General features: G+C 33.7%; 1 protein-coding gene across 3 annotated transcripts in view; it reads right to left on the bottom strand.

Annotated features, from left to right (window-relative positions):
* Mon2 (MON2 homolog, regulator of endosome-to-Golgi trafficking) overlaps positions 1-27,869 on the bottom strand; it is a 107,553-nt gene that overhangs the window by 7,218 nt on the left and 72,466 nt on the right. Inside the window, exons 26-33 of one of the 3 annotated variants that reach the window (XM_046430631.2) lie at positions 22,571-23,199; positions 16,664-16,807; positions 15,947-15,964; positions 15,542-15,670; positions 9,895-10,085; positions 5,816-5,876; positions 4,603-4,726; positions 579-786 (exon numbers count right to left, since the gene is read on the bottom strand). In XM_046430631.2, coding sequence (XP_046286587.1) covers positions 579-786; positions 4,603-4,726; positions 5,816-5,876; positions 9,895-10,085; positions 15,542-15,670; positions 15,947-15,964; positions 16,664-16,807; positions 22,571-23,199 — 1,504 coding nt within the window. Of the gene's footprint in view, positions 1-578; positions 787-4,602; positions 4,727-5,724; positions 5,877-9,894; positions 10,086-15,541; positions 15,671-15,946; positions 15,965-16,663; positions 16,808-22,570; positions 23,200-27,869 lie in introns of those variants that run through there. The other 2 variants (XM_046430632.2, XM_046430634.2) reach the window with 2 other exon arrangements.

The raw sequence follows: 27,869 nt of genomic DNA, 5'->3' as shown, positions 1-27,869 counted from the left end.
TGTATACCAATTTTGATTAGCTTTGGCTTAGCAGAAAGGCCTAGAGCCCCTTCTACTGACAGAAATGGGATAGATGAGAAGGAGATCAGTTTGGGATCATGGGCTTATATATATACAGACTAGATAAAAAAAAAATCTAAGATGTAAATAGTTGATACAGAGAGAAACCTAGAAATGACTATAAAACAAACATGTTCCTAGAATGTAATTTATCTTCACTTTAGAGAAATAAGATCATGTCCTTATACTTTTCTATCTAGAAATCTTTGGTAGAAGACATATTTAGGAATTCAAATTTTTTTTCAGATTCAAAAAGGTAATTTAGTACATACTTTACATAGTACCTTAACCTCCACAAAGGGTCTGAAAAACCACCCCATAATAAAACACATTAATGTTATCTGCAGAAAAATCTATGAATATTTACACTGTATGGAATAAATAAAACTATGAACATCCTTAGTTCAAATCACTTAAGAAAATACTTGGTTTTCAGAGTTATCTTTTTTATTTTTGTTTTTTGGTATTTTTTATTAATAATCATGACATAAGTACATTTCCTTTAATAAAAAACACACCTTGGAAGAGGGCATTTACCACTTAATCTTTCATCCTCTATATAGCGATGTAGTACATCCTGAGACCTTTTTAAAAGCACTGAGAGTGCCATTCGTGAGATGTAGCCTTCTTGAGGTGTTGTGACTTTATTACTGAAGGAAAACTGGAGCAGTGTTTCAAAACACATTTTAGAAAATTCTTCTCTCAAACGAATATCAATCTCTGCTTCTGCAAAGTTAACAATTTTTGATGGTTAATAAAATGTCAAATTAATATACATCAATAACAATTCTACCAAACTAGAAATGTAAAGAAATTCTCAGTCTCAGAAAAAGTATTTATGACCAACCTATAACTAATCACACACACACACATGTACATATATATGTGTGTATACATACACACACACACACACATATATATATATAATGAACAGTTTTCCCCCTTGCAAGATTAAAAATAAGGCAAACCATCTACCCCATGTCACTTCTTCTATTTACCATTTTTCTTATCTAAGTTTTTTTATATCATTCAACAGCACTATAAAAATACTTCTAAATAAAACAATTTTCTGTGGGCCAAACTCAATAATCACTCTCTCTTCCCCTCTCTTGGCAACATCATTTTTGGAAGATGACTTCTTTTTCCAGTCTGGACTAGTTTTGTCTTCCAATTATGCTATTTAGTGGTGATCTAAAAGTAGTCTTTGGCCAACACCCTGGGAACCAATTTCATCCTTCCTCCTTTTATATCTTACTTCCTAGATCTCACATCATTGTCTTTGCTTACTTCTTTGTTTTCATGGATGTTTGTGGGGTTGTTCATTTTTGGTGGTACTGGGGATTTGAGTCCAGGGGTGCTTTACCACTGAACTACATCATCAGTCCTTTTTATTTTTTATTTTGAGACAGTCTTGCTAAATTGCTTAGGGCCTCACTAAGTTGCTAAGGCTGGCTTTGAACTTGCAATCCTCCTGCCTCAGTCTCCTGAACTGCTAGGATTACAAGTGGGTGCCACCGTGCCTGGCTCATGCAGCATAGTAGCTTCCTAAGAAAGATTGAATGGACAAAAAAAAATTTTGAGACCTTGTACTTCTGGAAAATGTCATCATTTTACTGTGGTACTCAAAGTGTGGTTCCTAACAACATCAGCATCACAAGAGCATTTGTGAGAAATGTGATTCCTACTCTGGTCATACTGCAGAAGTAAATCTGGAAGTACAGCTTGTCCTCCATTATAATACATGCTAAAATTTGAGAATTAGTGTTGTGTATTAATACTTATCCAAAGTGTGCCTGGGTAAGAAACTTCATGTTAAAAATCCTTTTCATTTACAATTCTAAAACCACTGCTTCAAGGGCTAAGGGTGTATGTAGCTCAACTGAGTGCTTGTCTAGCATGCCTGAGGCCAGGGGACCAACCAATCCTCAGTACTGCCAAAAAATAATAATAATTTAAAAACATCCACTGTTTCATGTTTTTAGCATCCAGTATTGCTACTAAGAATTCTAATGCTATTTTGGAATTTTTTCTTCCTGAGATCTTTAAGGATCTTTTGTTTATCCTAGGTATTTTGATATTTTTGATGGCATGCCTTATTGAAGGTCTTTTGTCTGACTTCATGATTTGGGGTATTAAGTGACCATTTTAAATATGTAGCTCTATTTCTTCAGTTTATTTCTTTGACAATTTCCTGTCCTAGATTTCTTTGTTCTTTCCTTTTGGAAGATCTGCTGTCTGATGTTTGACTGCCTGGATTTGTTTCCTTTCTTTTTGCTTATGTTGTTCATTTTGTTTTTACTTTATATTATGGATGATTTCCTTAATTTTTTTTGCCAACATTCACTAAATTTATTTCAGCTACAATATTTTTAGTGTTTGAGTTCTTATTGTTCCTTTTTCATAACATTTTTTGTTTCGTGAGTATAAAAATCTTATCCCTTCAACCATCCTAATTATTATTGTGTTCTTATGTTTTCTACGGCTATGCATTTATCTGTTTCTTCCCAGTTTCTATTTTTTTTCCTGGTGGGGGTGGGGTTGTGTGTGCTAGATCAAGGGGTGTAATGCTACATCCCCCAGTTCTTTTTATTTTTTGAGACAGGGTTCCTAAGTTGCTGTTGCTGGCTATGAACTTGTAATCCTCCTGTATCAGTCATTTGAGTTACTGGGACTACAGACATGTGCTATTGTTCCCCACTTTCACTAGTTTCTTTTCTTCCCTTTTCATTTATTTTGGTCTTTCTCTTTTCTGTCTGTGAATTGTGGATGTCAGGTCATACTTAAGAATGGAGAACCAATATGAGCACTGTGACTTCTTTATTTATAGGTTGGCCTTGTTTAGCAAGGAATGACTTTGTGTGTATATGTTTTTTTAAAAAAATACAAGTTAAAGCTCAGAAGATATTTGTGTCTTATGGCAAAAATACCTGGAAGGATGTCCATGTAGCTTTCTTATCTTGGTACATTTAGTACTATGAATAAGAAACTGCTAAAAAAAGAATACTTGGTAACTCAGCCCTCAATTAGCTTAGGATATTTATACCTAATTCTTAATGCATTTTATTAAAGATTATATGTTTGTGTGTGTTTGTGTGTACACACACCTTTTGTGTGTATGGGGCGGGGTACTGGGAATTAAATTCAGTAGCACTCTCTACTGGGCTAAATCCTCATTCTTTTGTTTTTAATTTTGAGACAGGTCTCACTACATTGCCCAGGTTGGCCTTGAACTTGCAATCTTCCTGCTTGAGTCTCCTGAGTAGCTGGTATTACAAATGCGTTACCACCATGCCTGGATACAGATATATATATAGAACTATATTATAATATAATTTAAAATATTATAAATGTATTAATTAATTAATTTGTACCAGGGATTGAACTTAAGGGTACTCTACCATTGAGTTATATCCCCAGCCCATTTTACTTTTTATTTCGAGACAGATTCTCACGAGGTTGCTTAGGGCCTCTCTAAATTGCTGAGTTTAGCCTCAAACTTGCAATCCTCCTATCTCAGCCTCCTGAGTAGCTGGGATTGTAGGTGATTACATTATAAATGGACTTAAATTTTTTTTTTCTCTGAGAGTCTCATGTTTGTTAAACCTGCAAGTTACCAGGTTAGCTTTTAAAATTGTTAGGGCTAGGAAAAAACAAGTTTGTAAAGTAAGCAGTATGAGAGACATCTAGTGGTCAGACTGCATATATAAATGTTCTTTAAAGTACTCAGCACAAAATACTAGTCACAACTCCAATAAATTCTGCGGATTAAGAATATACATTGTATAAATTTACAATTTTTAAATAATCATGCTGAAAAAATACATTGGGATGCCACAATTACATTTAAGACTTAAGCAGAGGTTTAGATTTTTTTAAAATACCAAAAACCAACTTATATATCACCTCCCAAATAAGGTACAATGATGGGATAGAAAGAAGCATACAGTTCTTTTTAGTATGAACTTGGCCTCCAGCCTTAAGATTGTGGGCAATTTTTTCAACCATAATGAATCCCTTTCCCCTTCTATAATATCACAGTACCTATCCTCAAAGAAATATTTTGAAGAATAACATTTTAGAATAGTATTTTGTATACAGCAGTCATTCATTAAATGTTCCCTTAATAAATGTTTAAGGTATCATGTTTTTCCCTCCCCTATGGACTAATTCTGTAATTCATAGTTCTGAGAGGTTAGTATTAATATTTTCATTTTAAAAATTACAGAAGTGAGAGTTAAAAGAAGTTAACCAAAATAATAAGTGGCATCCATGACCTCACAAAACTGGTAACTGTGGTCAGCCTCTATGTCTGTATCAGATTACATAAATGCTAGGTCATTTAATTAATCATTTTACAAATATAACTATATCCACAGAATATTTACATTTTTCCTCATAAGGTTTAATGTTCTATATTACCTTCCTAAAAATTATCCTACCAGTCTCCAATTTATATTTACTACAGAGAGTAAACATTTTATATGACTTTCTTCAATACTTTCTAACACCTAAAAATTAAAAAAAATCATTAAAATAACATACCTGTAAATGAAGAAGACTGAGAATGTATGGAGCCCTTGTTAAGCATAGTCATTATCTGACCAACAAATTCCTTAGGAATAAAATTGGCATAAGGTAGTATCTCAGTGCTAATAAGCTGAACTACCTAAAAAAAAGGAAAAATTCAAATACATTTTTTCTTCTTGAAAGAGACTAACTCATAACTTCTAGAGTAAATTTTAAAATTTATTTTGAAAGGAAATCAGTTAAAGAACCCTCCTAATATTAGTATATAAACATTTTTGGGGTTTACTGTACTTGATAACTAGTCTGTTTCCCTCATCTATCAAAACAGTCAATACTATAACTATTTACTATGCCATCATTTGGATTCATGTTGATCTTCAGCATAACTATAAGGAGAGCTATAGAAAGAAAATAGCCAGCATATGAAACTTACCCATATTAGAATAAAATATCCCAAATTAAGATTTAAATCACCTTCTTACAATGAGAAACTATGAGCTATAAGAGAATTTACTTGTTTTCATTTTGATCAAATAATTTATTCTAACATACAGCTTATTATTTTGTCCTCTAAAGAAAAAGAAAAGTTCACATAAGTATTAACACAGTAATGTCAAAAAAGCAATGTTTTATATATATGTGATGATGTCTATGCTTTTTAAATGTACATTTTAAAATAACTTTATTTATTTAAAAGTTCCTCTAACTTAAAGAAAAAAGATCCCAAAAGGCCATCAACAAAACATCCATAGCTAAAAATGCTGCTTCTTCAAATTCCATTTATAATCCTCAAAATGTATTATTAAAAAAACTATTGCCTTAATAATTCTGCAAGCTGTATGTACAGCTGGTTAAAAATGAAAAAACACTAAGCAAAGTCACTGATCTGAAGTATAGATACCTGGCATGCCAAATTACAGAATAAACATTTAAATACACATACATGTTCACTTATGGATTTATTTTAGTGAATCAACCTGCTTTTTTAATAAACTTATTAAATGGACAGACAACATGCATATAGCAAAAGACTATAAGAAATCGTAAGGGATTATTTTTAGAATGTCAGTGCTTTAAAAATCAACCTTTAATCTGTAAGAGTTTTAATGCTTTTAGGTTCAGTCTTAATCTATTTACCTTATTCTGTTAGCAATTTTATAACTTCAACATTTCTACTATTTGGTTTTCACAAATGATCACAGGAAAATGTTTTAAATAGCTTCCTCACCTCAACATCAATACTTTCATTTCTTTGAAACTCTTGAATAGAGAGATTATCTGGAGGTATGCTAAAAAACATAAACAAAATACCAAGTTTTTAATAGTAAAATAGTCCCTGGAAAAACAAACAGAAAATAGATAAACAGTACTCAAATGATAAAAAATTATATCTTTCCACCCAGGTTGGGACATTGTTATTTATGTCAAAGAATACTATTTCTAATTAACATTGTTAAATATTTTAAAAACTAGGCTAATTACAAATATAAAAACTCTTAACTATAAAAACACTTGGTCCAATTATTATCCTGTGTGCATAGATGATTACATGACCTGTGTAAGTCTACAGAATATACAACCAGACAAATGAGAAGTTATACTCCATTTATGTATGATGGGTCAAAATGCATTCTACTTTCATGATAACTAATTAGAACAAATAAAAGATATTTAAAAAAAAAATTTTAATTACAGAAACACTAAAAAAAACCCACTTTGGTCCAATTCCAAATTAAAAACCGGTAGCACTAAACTTCTTTCAGTACTATGAAAAAGAAAGAAAGGCAAAGATATTGCCTCATCTGCAACTGCAGTAAAAATTATCGTAATGGTATCTGAATTCACTTAAGGCAGTGACTTAAGAGAGCCTGGGTCAAGCTGCTGAATTATTTACTCAGAGACAAATTAAATCATTAATGTGTAATAAATATAATGTATTAAAGTTCTATACAAAAAAGAGAACAATTGCAAAGAGGAGGGCTAATTCAGATTTTATAAAGCATATAATTATTTCAACAATAACAGGAAATAAATAATTCTGAGAGAACCAATGGGGATTTCAGACTCTGGCTCACATGAATGAATAATAAAATGGTCATGAACATAAACAGTGAAATATTAACTATTTAAAACTGCTGAAAGGGGCTGGGGTTGTGGCTCCACGGTAGAGTGCTTGCCTAGCATGTGTGAGGCACTGGGTTCTATCCTCAGCACCACATAAAAATAAACGAATAAAAATAAAGGTATAAAAAATACAATAAGGGGCTGGGGATGTGGCTCAAGCGGTAGCGCGCTCGCCTGGCATGCGTGCGGCCCAGGTTCGATCCTCAGCACCACATACAAACAAAGATGTTGTGTCCGCCGAAAACTAAAAAATAAATATAAAAAAAAAAAAATACAATAACACTGTTTTAAAAAACTGCTGAGAATAGGATAGTATTATTACAATAATAATGATGGCTAAATTACACATTATAATAAGAGCTTTATTTGTATTAATCTCACGTTCCCACAGCAATCCCATGCAGTATTATAATTATCCTTTAATCAACAGAAAACCGGGGCTTCAAATGGTCAATAACATGCCCAAGAACACACTGCAAACACAAGGCTGCAATTTGAACCTGATTTATCTGATATTTAAGCCTACACTGTTCTCTTTTATGTTGTAATATAACAATAATGATAGTACACTTGGGTTTAGAGGTATTTACAGTTCTGTACCTAGGACATATGGGAGTGGACCTTGGTTGCATGATTTCCACATTTTTCATTCAACAAATATCTGCTGAGTACCAACTACTTTGTATCAGGCATTATATTCTTGGTGTTCAAGATCCAGTAGTGAACAAGACAGACTCAGTTATGGAACTTACATTCTAGTGTACAAGTCCTCAACTAACTCTATAATCTAGTAGTAGGAACTAGAGGAAAAAAATTACAAAGACATGAACCCAAACCTAAACCAATGGCAGGAATTTTATAACCACTACCAGCAAAGCAGCTTCACAAATCCTATCTGTATCTCTAGATAAAATTTGTTTAATTCTAAGTTACAACCAAGGAATGTACATGTCTATAGTCATACTAAAAGATCTTTGATAATGGTGGAGATAATTAATGATGGGTTACCAATAAAAAAAATACATAAGCCTTGCACATAAGAGCATGCCCGTAATCGATCAAATTACTCAGGAGGTTGCAGCAGGAGGATTCCAAGTTCCAGGGCAGCGTCAGCAACTTAGTGAGACACTGTCGCAAAATGAAAAGGGGCTAGGCATGTAGCTCAGTGATTGAGTAGCATGTGTGGAGTTCTGAGTTCAATTCCCAGTACCTCAACCAACACACACACACACACACACACACACCCCATATATACATACATCTTATTGGGAACACACACAAATAATATTAATGCTATTTGCATCATGTATCAGAAATACCAGACTGGGTTGTCACATAAAATGTAAGAGAGGAGAGGTACAAACAAAACTAATAACTGAAAATTTTACTCCTCTTAATCACAATACTGTAGATAAAAATCGCCTATATAAGACTTAAATTCTCTGCATTTAAAGAGTACGTTATTTTTTTTTAAAGTTTTTTGTAGGTGTAGATGGACAGAATGTTTTTATTTATTTTTATGTGGTGCTAAGGATAGAACCCAGTGCCTCACACATGCTAGGCAAGTGCTCTGCCACTGAGCTACAGCCTCAGCCCAAGAGTACAGTAATTTTTAACAAATTCTTTTCTAGGATTTTATCTAAAAATTAAAAAAACAAAACAAAAACAAAAAAACCTTCAAACTGATATAGTATTATTTGTACTTTTTATCAAATTCTCTCTGTATGGTATATTAAATTTTTTATTGAGATAGGAGTCACATGTAACCAAATTCATCCTTTTAAAGTATAGAATTTAGTAATTTTCAGCATATTCATAAAATTGTACAACTATCACCATTTAAAATCCAGAACATTTTTATCACCCTATAGGCAACTGTACCCAGTAGCAGTCACTCCCCATTTTCTCCCTTCTCTGACTCCTGGAAACAAATAATTTACTTTCTATTTCTATGGATTTGCCTATTCTGGATACATCACATAAATGAAACGTACAATATATGACGTTTTGGGTCTGGTTTCTTCCCACCTGGCATACTTTGAAGGTTCATCCATGTTAATAGCATGCATCAGTCCTTTTATTTTATTATTTCAGTCCTTTTTATGGCTGAATAGCATTCTGTTGTATAAATAAACCACACTTAATTTATCCATTCATCAGCTGACAGATATTTGGGTTGTTCTCGTTTTTTTGGCTATTATAAATAATGCTGCAATGAATACTAGCATACAAATTTTTGTATGAATATGTGTGTTCAACTGTTTTGGATAGTACTTAGTAATTTTTCTTAAAACACATGGTTCTGCTGTGTTGTACAGGCTGGCCCTAACTCCTAGATTCAAGCAATATCCCTGCCTCAGTCACCCAAGTACCTGGAGTTACAGGCATATGCTACTGTGCCCAACTTAGTACTTAGTGATTTTTAATGTACTATATACAGACCATAAATTGTATGATTTCCTGATAGCCCACTGTGTACACTAGAATAAGTACCATGTTTTGGTATTAAAAGTTTGGCTGAATGAATTTCTAATACACCTGAAGTGTCTACCAGATTACAGTCCCTATGTTTTTCAATTCTGTTACCTTTTTTCTTATTTAAATTATTTACTTATAACACCCCTTAATGCAGTCCAAAGCCTTTCTTTTCTTCAAGTTGATTTTGATTTTACTTGTATTTTTTTTGTTATTAGATTACTTTGCAAAGCAGCTTACAGATCAAAAAATGGAGGAATATCATGGAAAAAGATATGATTATTCGTGGAGGCTTAATATGTATAAATCAGTTAAAGAATTCAAGAATATATCAACATAGAAAACACTGATTTTCTAAAATAATTTTCCTCTTGTAACACCAAGTGGGGCTCAGATTTAAAAAAAAAAAATCAATCTTCTTAGTTTCATTAAGTTAAAAATCATAATTCCTTAATTATGTTGCACTCATATGGTCTTATATGTATGATTCCTGTCTTACAAAACATTGCAAAAAGCAAAAAAATACCACTGACCATGGATAATGTACTTAGTGGATAAATGCCGAACCCAGCCATGTTTTATATATAGTCTAACAATCTACTAATCAATTACTTTGTTATTGAAAAACAACATGGTTTTAGAACAACTGCATATATCATGTGCCAATTTCTGAAAAATTGTCTTAATCTTTTAAATAAATGAGCTGACCTTTTAGTAAAAAGAAAGTCTTCAAAAGTGTTGGCTAGTTCTGGCCACATACTGTCAAATTTTCCAGAAGAAGCATGCTGTCGGGCAACAGGTAGCCCAATAGAAAGAACTTTGAGGAGTGAAGATACTGCTAGCTTCCATGTGCTTTCAGAAGGGCAGGAATACTTCAAACTGAGAGGAACTCTAAGAGCCTGAAAATAAAGATAGTCTAAGATAAGTATTAATTAAAACACACACATACAACTTAAATTACTTAAGAACAAAATACTAAAGCAGAGAGAAAAATAATAGCATAGGTATTTTCACTCAGAGAAGATGTTATTTTTTTAGAAAGGCAGAGTCTCAAACATGGTCTTCAAACCTAATTCCGAAAAAAAATATTATTTAATTATTAAAAACATATTATTTATTTATTTTGGATGCTGGGGATTGTAGTGCTAAAAGCACATATTCTTCCACCGAGTCCTACACCCTCAAATTCAAAAGATGTACTTTGAAATCCTGTCTTTATCTTCTAAACAATAACTCTAAAAAAAATAAGGTTTCGAATTTCAGGGTTTTAAAAAATATATATATTTTTAGTTGTTGATAGACCTTTATTTTATTTATTTATATGTGGTGCTGAGAATAGAATCCAGTGCCTCACACATGCCAGGCAAGTACACTACTGCTGAGCCACAGCCCCCGCCCTGATTTCCAGTTTTTCATTATAAAAAAGGGGGATATTATTTAAAAAGTTAAAGAGTAAGAAACTTACAATTTTGCACTTTTTCTCAACTCGACATTATGGATTTAGAAAATCATGCCATTTTTGTTCTAAGAGAAAAGTAATTTCATTGATGTGGCTCCCCCGTCCAAAAGAGGTTAATATAGCTTATATTTTTCCATTAATGGTTAGGGGAGAGTAAACATAACCTAAAATGTCATTACTTTGAAGTTTTATCTCTAAAATTCTTTGAATTTTATATTCCATTCTAATATTTTTATGTATCTTTCTTTTCCAAACATTTTAATGAAACTGAAAATTCAATTAATATGACTTATCTTTGACTATCAAAAGTACAGGAGTAGAGCATCTGAGTTATGTATAGTGCCCAAGATGTTAAGACTCTTTTTAACAAATTGGTCAATTTTTCAAAAAAATGGCTTTTGTAAAAATAATTTGGTGATTGAGAATGAACTTTTTGGGTCATAGTTCTTTCAACAATTAGAAGACTAGACTGACAAAACTATTATGGCAAATTATCCCAGAAATTTCAATCACTAAAAATTTGGTATCATCTTAGATAATCTGAGTTAGAGATAAAATTCAGCTTTTACATAAAAAATTCTAAGAGATAAATTTTTATATTTCAAGGATATAATACCTAGTGTCATCCTCTGCCACCCAATTTAATGTATGAACCATTTCCTATTTGCATGAAACAGGCCTCCAAGAACAGATATTAGTCTACTCAGAATCTATTTACTGCTTTCCCATGCATGTAATTCCACAAAACCTATTTCTTTTCTGAGGAGCTAACTCCACTTCCAGGTTGGGAATTCAGGTAAAGACATGCTTAAGTTAATAAGATAATCAAAACATGTCGTTTCCCTGTCCATGTGAACTGGTTCAAGAATGGGTACAGACTGGGCATGGTGGCACACATCTGTAAAATCAGCAGCTTGGGAGGCTGAGGTGGGAGGATTTTGAATTCAAAGCCAGCCTCAGCAACTTAATGAGGCCCTAAGCAACTCAGTGAGACCCTATCTCTAAGTAAAATGTAAAAAAGGGCTGGGGATGTGGCTCAGTGGTTAAGAGCCTCTGGGTTCAATTCCTGGTATCCCCTCCACCCACAAAATGTGTATGGGACCAAAGCTGGTCCATCTTCTAACATTAATTTTAATAATTTAAGAATGTGGTAAAAAACTGTGTGTACATGTATTTGTGTGCTCACACACACAATCCTTTTACTGGATATGTGGAGAAACACAGGATATAGTCAACCCTTAGAAAGCAAAACAGAGAAAGAAATTTGAGTTTTAATGATACTGTTAAACCACTGGATCAACCAGTCCTAACGTCCTCTATCTTTGAATTTTCTAATTAAGCATACTGAAAATTCTCTTTATTGCTAAAGCTAATCAGAGCCTGACTGTATGTGATTTGTAACCAAAGGAATACTAAATGCCACACAGATCATTTTCAGTAAACATTTCATAACTCAAATTTAGATAAAAGAAAATTATGATAGACTTCTGCAATTAATATCTTATTGAATATTAAGCACAGTTGATCTATTCAACTGGAACATCTTATTTCTTAGAATGTTTAAAGAAATAATACAGGAGTAAGTGTACAATAAGTGTACAACGGTGTATGCTCAGTAAATGCATACTGAACTGGGAAATTTAGTTTCAGACATCACAGGTGTCCAATTTCTAAGAAAAAAAGAGCCTTGTCCAATTAAACACAATATAATGCAGTAAGAAGTGGTATCAACAAAGTGTTTGAGAGTACAGAAAAGGGATCATTTAATTCCTTTAAAAATACAAACTGTGTAACTCCAGCTACTTGGGATACTAAGGCAGATGATTTGAGGCCATCCTGAGCAATTCAGAGAGGCTGCCACAAAATAAAATAATAAGGGTTGGCAATGTAGCTTGTAAAATACTTGCTAAGCATGCATAAGACTCTCTAGTACTGCAAACAAAAACCAAACCGCTGATGATATGATGGCATTCCTCAGTGTTTGAGCTTTCAATGATTGAAAAATAAAGTCTGATATTATGATGATTTTTAAAACCTGCAGGTACCTTTTCAGACTTATTCCAGGTTCCGTGACCTCTCTAAACGGAATTTCTCTAGATTTCTTGAAAATACTCCATCATCTTAATTTAGCTAAAATGCCTCCCTGTCTGTTTTAGCAAACTCTCACTCCTCCACGTGTCATTTCTGTTAATCCTATCCCAAATCCTCTCAGCGGTTCAATTATTTGTCTGTGGTAGGAAATAATTTTTTTATTTAGCATTGACTATTTGGCAAGACAAGCATCATTAAATGTTCAACAAATTCTCTTTGCTATAGTTAGGACATATAAGTAATATTGCAATTATCCTGTCACAGATAAGAAACACTCTCAAATAAATTCATTTGCCCAAACTCAAAAGGCAAGAAGTAAACAGCAGACACTATTTGAAGTAAGGTCTACCTGAATAAAAGTGACCTTTACTCTATGGTCTTCACTTAGCACTCAGCATACTCTATCATTTATTACATAAGAACTTATCTACATTTTTATAATCTCCAGTATTTAGTTAGTACCTGGTACATAGAAATGCTTAAAAATATGTTCAAAAAATGAAGAATGAAGGGAGAGTTTTGGGAGATATGTGTTGAGGAATAGAAAGAAGTATCACAAAATTCAGGGGAAAAAAGAAATTTAAGAAGGTAGAGCAGAAGTATTCCCATTCTATAAAGAAGATAAAGAGTAAGAAAACAATTTGGTTTTCTACCACTTCAGAAATCAGTTTCTATAGAGTAATATGGACATAAGCCAACATGTAGTAAGAGTAAGTGGTGGCTAGATGAAGGCCACAAGCTGTCATATGGGATTTGGAAATAAAGGAAAGCAAAAAGAGGATGGCAATTTGTGTAGGACGTGTGGAAAGTGGTGACTTGGATCCCGATCTCTGACTACATCACAGCTGTATTTGCGCTGGGAACTTCCTGTACAAAGATACAAGTCAAGATTTCCCAGTTGCTATGATGACACCTGAAGTGGCTCTGTGCAAAGGCATGAAGTTGTATCAGTCTGGACCTTGAGCTCAGGCACCAGCTCCCAGAGATAGAGATTTTTTTTTTGGGTGCGGGGCGCAGGGTACAGGGGATTGAACTCAGGGGCACTTGACCACTGAGTCACATCCCCAGCCCTTCTTTGTATTTTATTTAGAGACAGGGTCTCACTGAGTTGCTTAGCACCTCACTGTTGCTGAGGTTGGCTTTGAACTTGTGATCCTCCTGTCTCAACCTCCCGAGCTGCTGGAATTACAGGTATGCATCACTGCACCAGGCAGGATAGAGAATTCTGAGCGCAACAAGATAACACTAATATCTCATCAGTGCTGGGTCCTTTAGTCTGTGTGCTTTGCAGAAATTTTCCCACAAATAACCTTTTTTTTTTTTTTTTTAGATATCTTTATTTTATAAATTCATTTTTATGTGGTACTGAGGATTGAACCCAGGGCCTCGCATGTGCTAGGCGAGCGCTCTACCACTGAGCCACAATCCCAGCCCACAAATAATTTTTAATGATAAAACTTATATAATAAACATGCTGAGCTTATCTCTGGGTTACTGTTTGTCCATCAGAGGACAGTGTTCCACCACTGGTCCCACCTTTCTCTATGTGTTTTTCTTTTCTCAATCCCCATTACCCCTAGATTTCTGAATTAATACCTGTACTGGTCACAACAAGGAAGTAGAGTTAAGAGAAAGTTTTTTTGTTTTTGTTTTGTTTTGTTTTGGTACTAGGGATTGAACCCAGAGGTGCTTAACCACTAACCCACATCTCCAGCCCTCTTTATGTTTTATTTTGAGACAGGGTCTCATTAAGTTGCTTAGGGCCTCAATAAGTTGCTGAGGCTGGCTATGAATTCAAGATCTTCCTGCCTCTGCCTCCTGAGCCACTAGGATTACCAGCATGCATACATACTACTGCATCGAGCAAGAGAAAGTTCTTGTAGTATAAAAGGCTTAATCATTTTTCGAAGGATGTATAAGATGCAGAAAGGAACATGAAAGAATCACAAAAAAAAAAAAAAAAAAAAAAAAAGGTATGCAGAAGCCAAAAGCAAGAGGAAGAACAGAGAAAGACCATCTTTCTTGGTGGAAGAAAGTAAATTGGCCTGTATTTATTTAGTAAACAGAAGGTATATCCACAGGCTAGGGAAGAAATCTGTCAGGTTTGTTCTTCAAAATAGAGGGGAGGGTTGGGAGTGTCAGTGGTAGCCTGTTTGCCTAGCATATTCAAGGCCTGGGGTTCAATCCCCAGTATCACAAAAAATAAACAAACAAACAAAAAAACAAAAATAGAAGGGGAAAGATGAAATACAAGGAGTGAGACACAGTCAACAAGAGATAAATTTTAAAAGTCATTGTTCACACACTAAGGAACTGACTTTTAAAAACAGTCTACATGATCATTAAACTAATTGTCAATTTCTCCCTGAACACTAGTCAACATTGAGGGTTGAGGTATATATACTGTCTTAAGAGACAGGATTATCATTGTCTTACATGGCAAAATTTAAAAACTGTAACAAATCTACCAAATCTACTGCACACTTTTTTTCTTTCTTTTTCTTTTCCTCTTTCTTTATTTTTTTTTTTTGCAGTTCTGGGGATTAAACCCAGGGCCTCATGTGAGCTAGGCAAGAACTTTACCACTGAGCTATAACCGCCAGTCTGCACACTTGTTCTTAAATGTTTCATTAAAAAGACCTCATGGTTTAGAAAAATGGCTTGCTAAATACAATTCATGAATGTTGAGGACATGTTACTAAATAAACAATAAGAAGTATTTTTCATTTATCCCAATATAATGCTATTACCTAAAGAGTAATTTCAGTGATATAGTCATAAAAGTATAGAAATGAAAAAAAATACCTTAATAATATTCTGTAGAACTTTCTCATTCACCACTGCTTTATGACAGGCTGTTTTTTGGTATAAATCCACAACTACTTCTAAAGACCTTTCAGCAAATGGTACATAATTCAAGGCTACCCATTCCGCCTAGAAAGTAATATTTTCACAGAGATTAAAGAAAATTATGTTGTTTTAAAAACAAACAAAAAAAAGCTTTGTCTTAAAGTTCAGGCCTTGGTCTTAAGTCAGATCACATTACATGCAAAGTTCTCGAAGAGATATGTGCTAAATGAAAAAATAATTTTTAGCCAGGCAAAAATTAACACTATTGGAAAAAGCAGAGAGCATTTCTATGAAGAACTGGGAAATACATACTTAATTTGTTGCCAATAGGTTAGGACAATTTTAGGAACTTTAACTCACCGGTGCAAATAGTTGGATCTATTGTGATTCCATTGTGTTGCAAGACAAATAGAATGAGAAAAGTTAATACATATTAAAACTACTTTTTGGACTATATAAACTATAATTTTTTTATGTTGGGTGAACAAAATCAGCATATGCATGCATTTAGAAATTGACTTTTCCCCTAAGCCCAAATGAAGTCAAAATTTGACAACTATTGCTATAAAAATGTTTTACATAAAATCCAACTAAATTTCACACCAGTAATAGACAACTTCTTATTCAGTACACACATATTTCTTCATCTTGTATTTTAAGTATCTATTTTAGATAAGATTAGGCTTAGGGGTTTAAAAGCTGCTTTGTAGTGCAATAGGGCAACCAAGAAAAAGGTTCCAAGGAATTTACCCTTTTTCAAGAAACATGTACTAGAGAGTAACATGAAAGGTAAAACTTTCTGAAGAACAACTTGGGAAAGTCATAAACCAGGAGGAATGAACACAGAAATGGTTTCTCAAATAATATTCTGTTCAGCTTAAATTGTTAACAGACACCTGTAAGTTTATTTTGAATGAAAATTCTTTTTCTGAGATAAAGTGCATCTTAATTGGAACTGACCATATGTGAATTAAAAACATTCTTTTTCCAAGATAATCAAAGTCCATCTTAAGTGGAATTGACTGTTTTTATAAGCCATGAAATCTCACAGAATAAATAAAATTTATAGTAAATTACCTGATTATATTTTGCATTTGCAATGTGCTTTGTTTCCAGCTGTCCATACTGTGGAGGTTTACAGGAAAATTCTACAAATGCCAGTAACTGGTCAAATATAGCTGGATACATTATCTGCATGTTTTCTGGTCCTACACAGATGGCCTAAAAAGCAAAATATGAACATTAGAATGCAGAAGTTCTTTACTATATACATATTTGGTTAACCCAAGAATCTTAAAGACTGTACTATTTTATGTCAGTATTATACCATCTTTTATATACTTTGAAAGATATTTAAACTATTTAAAACTATTATTGAATAAAATATAGCCTCAAAGTGTTAATTAGCTTTTAAAAATGCTTGTTAATAAAGCACAATTTATTTCTTAGCACAGAAGAAAAGGGGCAAGTACTTAAAGTCCCAGGCAGTCCTGAGGTTCTACAACTGATTTGTTCAGTAATATAGCTATCAGAATAAAAGTGCTTCACTGACCAAGATGATACTGGTTTCTACTTAAGTGATATCAGTTCACTGAAATGATAGATCATTTCTGCATCATGCCTGGTCTACCAACCTTAACAAATAATCATGTGCATTACAGTTGGGAAAATAAGTCATCTATAAAAATTTATTTTAAAAAATTACATATTAAATTTAACAGGCTAAATATTTAATATCTAATGTCTCTGAATAAATCTGATTTAAAAACAAGAAAATATTTTAATACAAATTAATAACATATCATTTTAATGAATACTAGCTAGTTTCTCTAGATATATTACTTCAAATAATTAAACAGAAAGAATAAAATGTATATCCTGATACTGTAGATTATGACTTCAAATATGCTAAAAATATTTAAATATTTATTGGCAATATTTATGGAGTATTTAAAATACCATTGTGCTGTACAAAATAAAAAACACAATCACTGTACACTTAAAAGGGTATTTTGAGTGTACCCTCAAAACACTAAACTAAAATTTAAAGTTTTATTTATTTAGCTTTATTTTTTTTATTTTACTGGGTATATAACTCAGGGCCTTGCACATGCTAGAAAAGCATTTAAAAGTTTTAAGAAAAAACTTTAAAATTTTTTTTATGCAATCTGTGGCTTTTTAAATTTTTTTTAATTTGTTCTAATCAGTTATACATGACAGCAGAATGCTCTTTGATTCACTGTACACAAACAGAGCACAATTTTTCACTTCTCTGGTTGTACAAGAAGTAGGGGCACAACATTTGTGCAATCATACACGTACCTAGGGTAGTGATGTCTGTCTCATCCCACCATCTTTCCTACCCCCATTCCCTCTCTCCTCCCCTCCCTCATCTTTGCCCAGTCCAAAGTTTCTCCACTGTCCCATGCCCCCCCCATCTATGGCTTTTAAAACTTATCAGATTATTTCATCCCTGCCCCCTAGTCATTTATCTATGACTAAAATTTAGATAAAACTGCACTGAGATAAAAAGCAGATAAGCAAGGGCTGTCCATATATACATAAGTTAGATCATCCTACAATTACAGTGTAGTAAAATACAATAAAGACATCTAATAACAACTCTCAACATTTGGTTATTTTTCTCAAAAGCAGTGAATAGAGAACTTGAATAAAATTTATACATTCTAAAGAAAATTATCTTTTCTGACTGCTTCTAATAGCTCTACTTTCTTCTTTATTAACCTTTTGCTGGATCTCAACTCTTGGAAGTAAACAAGTGGTAATTATAGTGGATACTGTTACCACTCTAAGTGTTGGATGCTCTAATCATGTGGATGCTCCAGAAAGCTAAGTATCACAATTTCTTTAGAAGTATCTTACATGATAGTATTTTTGATTATGCATTTGATTTCCAATGGTCTTTTTTTGAAAACATACTAACAGTGGTACTGCTGACTTATTAAGCAATTCTAGGACTATGAAATGCATAATATGAAAGCCCCCTTCCCTTTTGGGGAACAAATTTCATCCAAGAAAAATTTTTATTGGCTTTTCTTCAGTATTCTGAAGTTTATCAGAAAAATATACAGGATGAACCTAAAAACAAATTTTAGTAAAAAGATGAAAATTGATAATCTGGGCAATATTTCTTTATTAGTCCTTGAAAGCCATATACATAAAAACAAGAAGAAATAGTTTAAGGTTTTGCTTAATAACTCATGTACCAACACATCATCTAGTCACAGCCTTGTACTAATGTCTTTGCCAGAGAACATGATGATAAAAATAATAAGGGCTAACATTTACTCAGTGTTTACCTTCTGTCAGGTACTGGAGCATGGGAGGAATAGATGAACTCTAAATACAGCAGAGGTTGGAGGGGAAGGGAGATGGCATGAGGTTATAAATGATGGTGGAATGTAATGACCATTATTATCCAAAGTACATGTATGAAGACACAAATTGGTGTGAATATACTTTGTATACGACCAGAGATATGAAAAATTGTGCCTTATATGTGTAATAAGAATTGCAATACAATCCGCTGTCATATATAAATAAAAAAATGCCTTACAAATTCTACTTAAAAGGCAAAAAGTTGTAGATTTATTTTTATCTTACACATGAGGAAGCTTAATATAAAAAGATTAAGAAACTTGCCATATATTCTGTAGAAGATAGGGCTTCATTACATAACTCCAAAGACACATTCACACACAATGTGATAGTGTCTGTGAAGTACAAGTCCAGCAGTCATACGTTGTACCCAGCTACCTGACCTAAAGAAGCTTAGCAATACATAAGTCAGATGTAGTCTCCTGACATCAGAACTTATAGTACATTACATACACAAAGCAGACAATCAAATTATCAGTTCCCCATGTATGCAAAAATAATTTAGGAAAAAAGTCAATTAGCACACATAACCAAGTCAGGCTGGTCAGTAACTAGTCCTATGAGAAACAAGACTAAGATTATGAAGCACTAAATAATATAAGGGTAACTAACAATGTTGAAGAGAGTTTTTCCTTTAGGACAGAAAATTGGTTGTAATCAAGGAAATGTTTTGCTAAATAGTTCAAAGATAAAATCCCAAAGTAAATTTTGCTTGTGCAAAAATTTTCTAACACTTGTAGAAAGTATAAAATCACTTACTGAAATAAATTGTTAATTTTTCTGTTAGAAGATACTAAAATAAATTTCACACTCAAGGTTTGTGCAACATCAGGTAATTATGCAAAGAATAAAACAATGGCTAGAGTATAAATTAATAATCATATAAAAAGGATATGAACTGATATAAATGAAATATAAAGCTCCCTAAATTTCAGACTTAAAGATATATTTTGTTTTCAAGGTATCAAAAGCTCAGAATAAACTCCTAATACTTGGATGAATGATTCCACTTGTTCTCTTATTGATAAAACAGAGTTTAAAAATTGAAATATACTTTTTTTCCTTGAAAGGTAGTTAAGGTGTTGTTTTTATCTTCTACATATATTTTAAAACCTGAATCAAACATGTCAATGAGAGATCTAGATTATAAGTATTTCTGAAAGGCCTATAATTTTATTTTGTTAGAAAAACTTTTTTATTCCCCTTTAGGGAATAAAAAGGATCAACTGAGGGTTCCCTTTATAATCAATTTATTTATATGTCCAGTGGGGGGAGTAATTATTGATAGACTACATTTTTTTTCCCCAATGAAAACAAAAAATTATTTTCACTTCAAATTGTGGAAAATTAATATTTTTTTCCTCCAAACTGCAAATTGCCCCAAGTTTTATTTGTAGTCCATACAAAAGTGGGGGTGGGGTGGGAATTAAGGTTTTCTAACACCACCTATGGTGGTGATGGGGAATTGGGACTGTGATAAACATAGTAAGAGCTAACAGTTTATTAGCTCACCATCTCTAGAACATCAGTGGTGAGCAGTGATTTGGACACATACCAACTAACTGTCCCGATAGTATCTTGGTCTGAAGAGTCTACAGAGAAACAATCAGGGGCCCATGGACTGCTGGCACAGCTTGGTGTATAGAAAATGATTAAGCTAACCCTTTCCTGGCCTCCCTCACATCTAAATGAAAAAGGTGCCGCCAACCTCAGCTGCAGGTTGCTTCCCCATCCAGATCTAGCTCAGTTGGTAGAGTGCTTGCCTAGCATGCATAAGCCCATGGTTTCAATCCCCAGCACCACCACCACCACACACACACACACACACACACACACACACACACACAAAGTAATTCCCATTCTGGAGAGATGGGAGGCAGGGCAGAAATATTAAGTATTCCCCACAATTTTCTAAAATGCCAGATTCTCTTAAATTTTAATTTTCTCCACATTTGTTTCCCTGTATAATGCAACTAAGGGTTAAATAGAGAACAAGTTACTACTTAGCTATATTGCCTTCAGAGACAATTAAGTGATATCATGGTTATTAGAAGTATTTTCATTATTACTACGAAAGTTTTCATCACTCTAATTGGATAAAACAATCAATTAGGTGGGCATGGTGGCACATGCCTATAATCCCAGCGGTTTGAGAGGCTGAGACAGGAGCATTGCAAGTTCAAATCAGTCTTAGCAACTTAGCAAGACACTGTCTCTAAATAAAATATAAAAAAGGGCTGGAGATGAGACTCAATGGCTAAGTGCTCCTTATTTCCATACTGCCTCCCCAACCCCCAAATAAGGGAGCATGGATGTAGATCAGTGCCAAATTGCCCTAGGTTAAATCCCCAGAATGTGCGAGAAACACACACACAAAACACAAACAAAAAAATTTGGTTAATTAGAAAACATGATTTTCATTATTTAACAACTGAAAATCTCTATGTGATCAGAATCTAGTTTTGTTTTTTGTTTTTGTAGTGTGGATTAAACCCAGAGTGTTTATTGACCTGTATATCTCCAGCCTTTTTAATTTTGAGACAGGGTCTCATTAAATTGCCCAGGCTAGACTCAAACTTGCGATTCTCCTGCCTCAGTCTCTGGAGGTGCTGGGGTTTTAGGCATGCCTACCTAGAATCTAGTTGTATTTTGCTTTTGTTAGAGTGTCTTGGAATGGCAGGCTTTTCAGTTGACTGTGTATATTTGAGCTATATTCCCAACCTTGAGTTGACCCTTTATTTTGTTTAACATTATAATGATTCTGAATTGTGCTATCAATTTCCTTGATAATCTAAAAAACACTTTTATTTTTATCTAGTTTTACTTCATAATTTGGATTTGCTCAATGATTTTTTTTTTTTTTATTTTACTGGGGAGTGAATCCAGGGACACTTAACCACTTAGCCATATCCTTGGCCCTTTTTTTTTTGTATTTTATTTAGAGACAGGGTCTCACTGAGTTACTCAGGGCCTCTCTAAGTTGGTGAGGCTGGATTTGAACTTATGATCCTGCTGCCTCAGCATTCCAAGCCGTTGGGATTACAGGCATGTACCATTACGCCTAGCTTTTTCAATGATTTTTAGGTCTGCTTGTTTTAATGATTAGCTATTTTTGCAATAACAAAACCCAAAGCTAAAAACATAACTTCTTAAAATTTCTGTGAGAAAAAGACTTTTATAAACTTATCCTTTATTAATGTGGGTTTCTAATAAATTAGGAACTAAATTTAAGTACAAATGAAAACAATACCAAAATATAATCGCAATTCTTATTAATTTTTGAATAATAATACCATATTCTTTTGTGAAAAACTGTATTAACATATCAAAAATGCTGGTGAACTGGAATAAGAGCATGCAGGCAGCTTCTTAAAAGACTCAAAGCAGGCCTTAATTACCTTCTTGAAAATACCAGAAAGCTGTGAGTCTTTTAAGTAACTAGATCTTGACAATCCTGAATTTATCCTCAAGTACACTTACAGAACAATTTGATGGTCTAGAATTTATCCTCGAAAATATACAGCAAAGTTAAAAAAATTTCAGAAAACCATATTAATTACTGCTTAGCCAATAAAATCATATTACCTTTTGGAGAACATCTAAAGCTGTAAGTACAGCTTCCTGTAAACTTGTCAGAACTGCTTCAGTATAAGATGGAAGAATAAAAGGAGATGCATCTGAACTTATTGGAACTGAAACAGCACTGTGTAATATGACTCCCAACTTTTGCAAGTCATCCATGTTAAAACCAGTTTTTATGTGTTGGTAAAGTGCTGGAAATATCTGAATTAAAGCTGTAAGAAAGGGTTGGCTGGGAATAAAAGTTAGTTTATCAAAAGTAATAGGAGGCTTAGTGCTTTCAGATCCAATTCTATACCAAGTATTCCACGCAGCCCACCAGAGATTCAAGTCTTCAAGCTCATCAGTAACTATGGGTGGCTCAGAGTTACTATATCTTCCAAGTCTTTCTCCAATAGAATCTGTTCTTATGAATGGCCGGCTTAAACCAGGGCCTGAGATAGGCCCAATAAGGACAGGCACAGGTACATTAACTACAGGTGAAGTCTCAGGCTTATCTGAGTCTCTGACAGGGGACACAATCTGTAAAATTTCCTGGAAGCTTTTCAGAGCAGCCAGAGACACTTCATTGTTTTTGCTGAGTGCTGCTGACTGTATATGGTCAAGAAGAACATCCCAAGCTCTTGAAAAATCTCCTATATTAAGAAGAGAAAGAAATTCAATTAGCATAAAAGTAATCAAATTTTCTCTTATTATTAGACTCTTTAAAATAATTTTGCTTCATTTTTTTCCAAGATTCACACAGAACTAAAAAAATATATAATTAGGTACTAACAACGTGAGTTAAAATCATCAGAACCCAGAAATCCAGCAATAAATTTGTTTTTCAGATACAGGAACAAAAAACACCAAGATGATAGTAGGAATATCAAATAATTTCTTGGTTTTAAAAATAAAATGTGTATGTATACATGTTTATACTATTTCCTAGTACTATTAGTATAGTTTATACTATTTCCTATTTTCAGCAGAACATGGGTTGAATGGTAGTTGTTAGTTTCCACTAATCAGCTCAATATTCCTTGACTCCTGTGACAAATTAACTACATTAATAATGAAGCACTCTATGACCTGGTGCAGTCTGTTCCCATTAGGCTCAAAAGAAAAAAAAATTCCTGTTGCAATGAAGCGCAATGATTTTATTCATAAAATAATTATCCAGATTTTTTTCAAGATGGCAGAATAGAGGAGGTTGTTTCCTGGCTGCTCTGTGGAGTGAACCAAGAAAACAGACAGGCAGCTTCTCAGCAAGGTGAGTAAACACAAAAGGCGGGGGGTATACTTTAATGGAATTTAATATTGGACATTCAAAGATCAGGGACTCAGGAGATTGGATATAATAAAATAAGGAAGAAATCCCCAGGGGCATAGCCATTGCCTAGGCTGGGCTAGAAGCACCAGCTAGAATGGTCCCTCTGCAAGAGATGTGGAGGGATAAGGAAATTAAAGGAAACCACATTTTTAGGAGGCCTAAGGCATGTCTGGGTACAGAGTATTTAGAGACCAAGGACAATGCCTGATTAAAATGAAAGGCATGCTACACAATATCCTTATGCAGCTATCATCTCACCTGGCTGCATGTGGAGGATAAGAGAAGAAACCATTTTGAGTCATGGAAACCATTTTGAGTCACGGCATGGAGCCAAGAGCTGAGGGATCTGATTCCTGGCAAACCCTAGTTTGGCCCAAAATACAGGCCCAGTAAACACAAAATGCATGATAGAGTGTACTTACGTGACAAAGAGAAAATCAAACATGGAGAGAATTTTACATAGGGGACAACTAGTTGCAGAAACCCACTTGGCTCTACCTCCCCCGCTTCAATCTGACTGCATGGACAGGCTGGGAGAGACATACCTGGCTGGGAATTTGAAGAGCAGGGGCAGGAGAGAGTGAATTTGGAGACTGACCCAAGACGAGGAAACATGGGGTCTGCAGGTGACACAGGGGACTAAGAATTGGCTTCTCTACCACACGAGTAGAACCCAGGGGAGATCCCTGGGGTATAGTCTTCCAGCATGTACAGACAATTACAGGGCTCTGGAGGTATGATTATTTAAAATCTCCAGACGAACTGGCATTCAGCAAAGAGCCTGGAGCCCAGCTAAGCCTAAACCCTACCTCCAAAAGTTCTGCTCGGGATTACCTCTCTCCAGGAATCCAGAGGGTGCAGCATAACACTCCAGACGACCCCACCCAAAACTGCTGAGAAGAGCAGCTAAGAATCTTTTGAACTCCAACAGGAAGAGTTTTTAAACTTTTCATTGAGATTTTTTTTTCTTTTTTTTTTCCCCTGTTTAATTGTGACATTAATGGTACATGGACATTTACACATATTCCAATCTGTTTTTTTCTCATTTCTAGCATTTTTGAAGCTAGTTATTTTTTGTGGATCAGTTTTTTGAGGAGTAGGATGTTTGCTTAGCATATTTTAGTTTTGTTTTGTATTCTTTTATTTTTATTTTTTAAACATTTTTACTTTAAGTATACATTTTTCCCTTAGCTATCCGTTTCCCTTGATTCTCTTTCTCTCTTTTCCACTAAAAGCCGATCTCTATTGTTATCATTTTCACTCTTCCTTTAATCTTTCACTTCTCTCTTCTCTGCTCCTCCCTCATAATCATCACATCCTATATCCCTCACGTCTATTGTCACCCTGTTTATCACTTGAAATTATAAACCTTTTGCAAACTTGCTATTTTTATTGTAGGTAATAACTGATCATATCATTTCTGTTTGTAGTGATAATTTTCATTATAGACATAAATAACTATTATAATTATAGAACAGAAACTATTTGGTTTAATACTGCATATTGTTGTTATTATCTGTCTCCCCCTACAGTAAGGTACTGGAAATTTTCAGGGACACTAGAAGTCCACAGAGCTGACTGCCTAAGACCCATACTGTTAGATGGGTAGACACAGAAACAATATGAAAAAGCCAGGGAACAACTGCCCCAAAGAAGCCAATATATTCCAATAACCAAATCCATTGACACCACAGGGGAAAAAATGCCAGAGAAGGAGTTTAGGATGTACATAGTTAAACTGATCTGCAAAGTAAAGGACAGTACAAGGAGTAAAATCAGAGAAAATACAGGAAGTGAAGAATCACTTCAATAAAGAGAGATTCTGATAAAAAACAAACAGAAATCCTCAAAATGAAGAAATCAATAAGCCAAATTAAAAATTCAATTGAAAGCATTACCAAAGACTAAATCACTTGGAAGATAAAGTTTCAGCCAATGATAACAAATATATTATCTTGAAAACAAAGTTGACCATGGAGAAAAGATGTTAAGAGACCATGAACAGAACTTTCAATAAGTACAGGATAGTCTGAAAAGACCAAATTTAAGATTTATTGGGATAGATGAAGGCTTGGAGATAAATATGAAATAAATGCACATTCTTTTCAACGAAATAATATAAAAAAATTTCCCAAACCAAAAGAATGAAATAAAAAAGTTAAATATAGGAGGCAAACAGGACCCCAAATATACAAAATTATAACAGACCCACACCAAGGCACATTATTATGAAAATGCTTAATATATACAATAAGGATAGAATTTTAAAGGCTGCCAGAGAAAAACAATATGTAAAATTTAGAGAGAAACCAATCCAGATCTCAGCTGATCTCTCAACCCAGACCCATATATTTGGAGGTCTTGGAATAATATATACCAAGCTCTGAAAGAAAATGGATGCCAATCAAGAATACTATACCCAGCAAAATTAAGCTTCAGAATTGCTGATGAAATGAAAACCTTCCATGATAAACAAAAGTTAAAAGAATTTACAACCAGAAAGCCAGCACTACGGAACATTCTCAACAAAATATTCCATGAGGATGAAATGAAAAAAAAAAAAAAAAAGTGAAAACCAGCAAAGGGAGGAAGTACACTAAAAAAACAGTGAATCGATGGAGAAACTAATTCAAGTTAAAAACCAAAAAATAAATCAAAATGACAGGGAATAAAAATCATATCTCAGACGCTGGGGTTCTAACTCAGTGGTAGAGCACTTGCCTAGTATGTGTGGGGCACTGGGTTTGATCTTCAGCACCATATAAAAATAAATTTTAAAAAATTAAGGTATTGTGTCCATCGAAAACTAAAAAAAAAAAAATCATATCTCAATAATAACATTGAATGTACATGGCCTAAACTCATCAATCAAAAGATATAGACTGGCAGAATGGATTAAAAAACAAGACTCCACAATATCCTGTCTCCAAGAGACTCACCTCATAGGTAAAGACATCCACAGACTGAAGGTAAAAGGATAGGAAAAAACATATCATTCTGATGGATCTCATAAACAAGCAGGGGTTTCTATCCTCATATCAGATAAAGTGGACTTCAAGCCAAAGTTATCAGAAGGGACAAAGAAGGACATTTCATACTACTTAAGAGAATCATACATCATTAATACATAACAATCAGAAATTTTTATGCCCCAAACATCGGAGCATCTACATACTTTCAAATAAACCCTTGTCAATTTCAATAAGCAAATAGACCACCACACAATAAAACTGGGTGACTTTAACACAGGATAGACCCTCCAAACAAAAACTAAATAAAAAAGCTACAGAACTAAAAATACAATTAATATTTTAGACTTAACAGACACAGAGAATATTTTGTTCATCCAAGACTGAATACAATTTCTTCTCAGGAGCAAATGGTCCTTCTCTAAAACAGACCATATCATAGGCACAAAGCAACTCTTAGCAAATACAAAAAAATAGAAATAATACCTTGCATTTTATCACATCATAATGAACTGAAATGAGAAATCAGCGATAAAATAAAAAAATGGAAGCTACTCTAATACCTGGAGATTAAATACTATGCTACTGAATGATAAATAGATAGCAGAAGAAATCAGGGATGAAATTAAAAATTCTTAGATGTAAATGACAATATCAATACAACAAATCAAAATATCTAGGACACTATGAAGGAAGTGATAAGAGAAAAGTTCAATGTATTGAGCTCATTCATAATAGAAAGTAAACAAATAAATAACCTAACATTATATCTCAAAGCCCCAGAAAAAGAACAAATCAACACCCAAAGCAGTAGAAGTCAGGAAATAATTAAAATCAAAGCTGAAATCAATGAAATTGAAATAAAAGAAACAATCCAAAACAACTCACAAAACAAAAAGTTGGTTCTTTGAAAAAAATCAATAAAATTAATAAACCCTTAGACAAGCTAACAAAGAGAGAGAAAACTCAAATTACAAAAATTTGTGATGAAGAAGGAAATAATCAAAATGGACACTACTGAAAT

This window comes from Marmota monax, unplaced genomic scaffold (genome assembly GCF_021218885.2).
Source record: "Marmota monax isolate L192 unplaced genomic scaffold, Marmota_monax_Labrador192_F-V1.1 WCK01_AAM20220418_F8-fsc00056, whole genome shotgun sequence".
NCBI lineage: Eukaryota > Metazoa > Chordata > Mammalia > Rodentia > Sciuridae > Marmota > Marmota monax.
The sequence above is the reverse complement of the archived record's forward strand: the minus strand, read 5'-3'. Positions and strand labels throughout refer to the sequence as shown.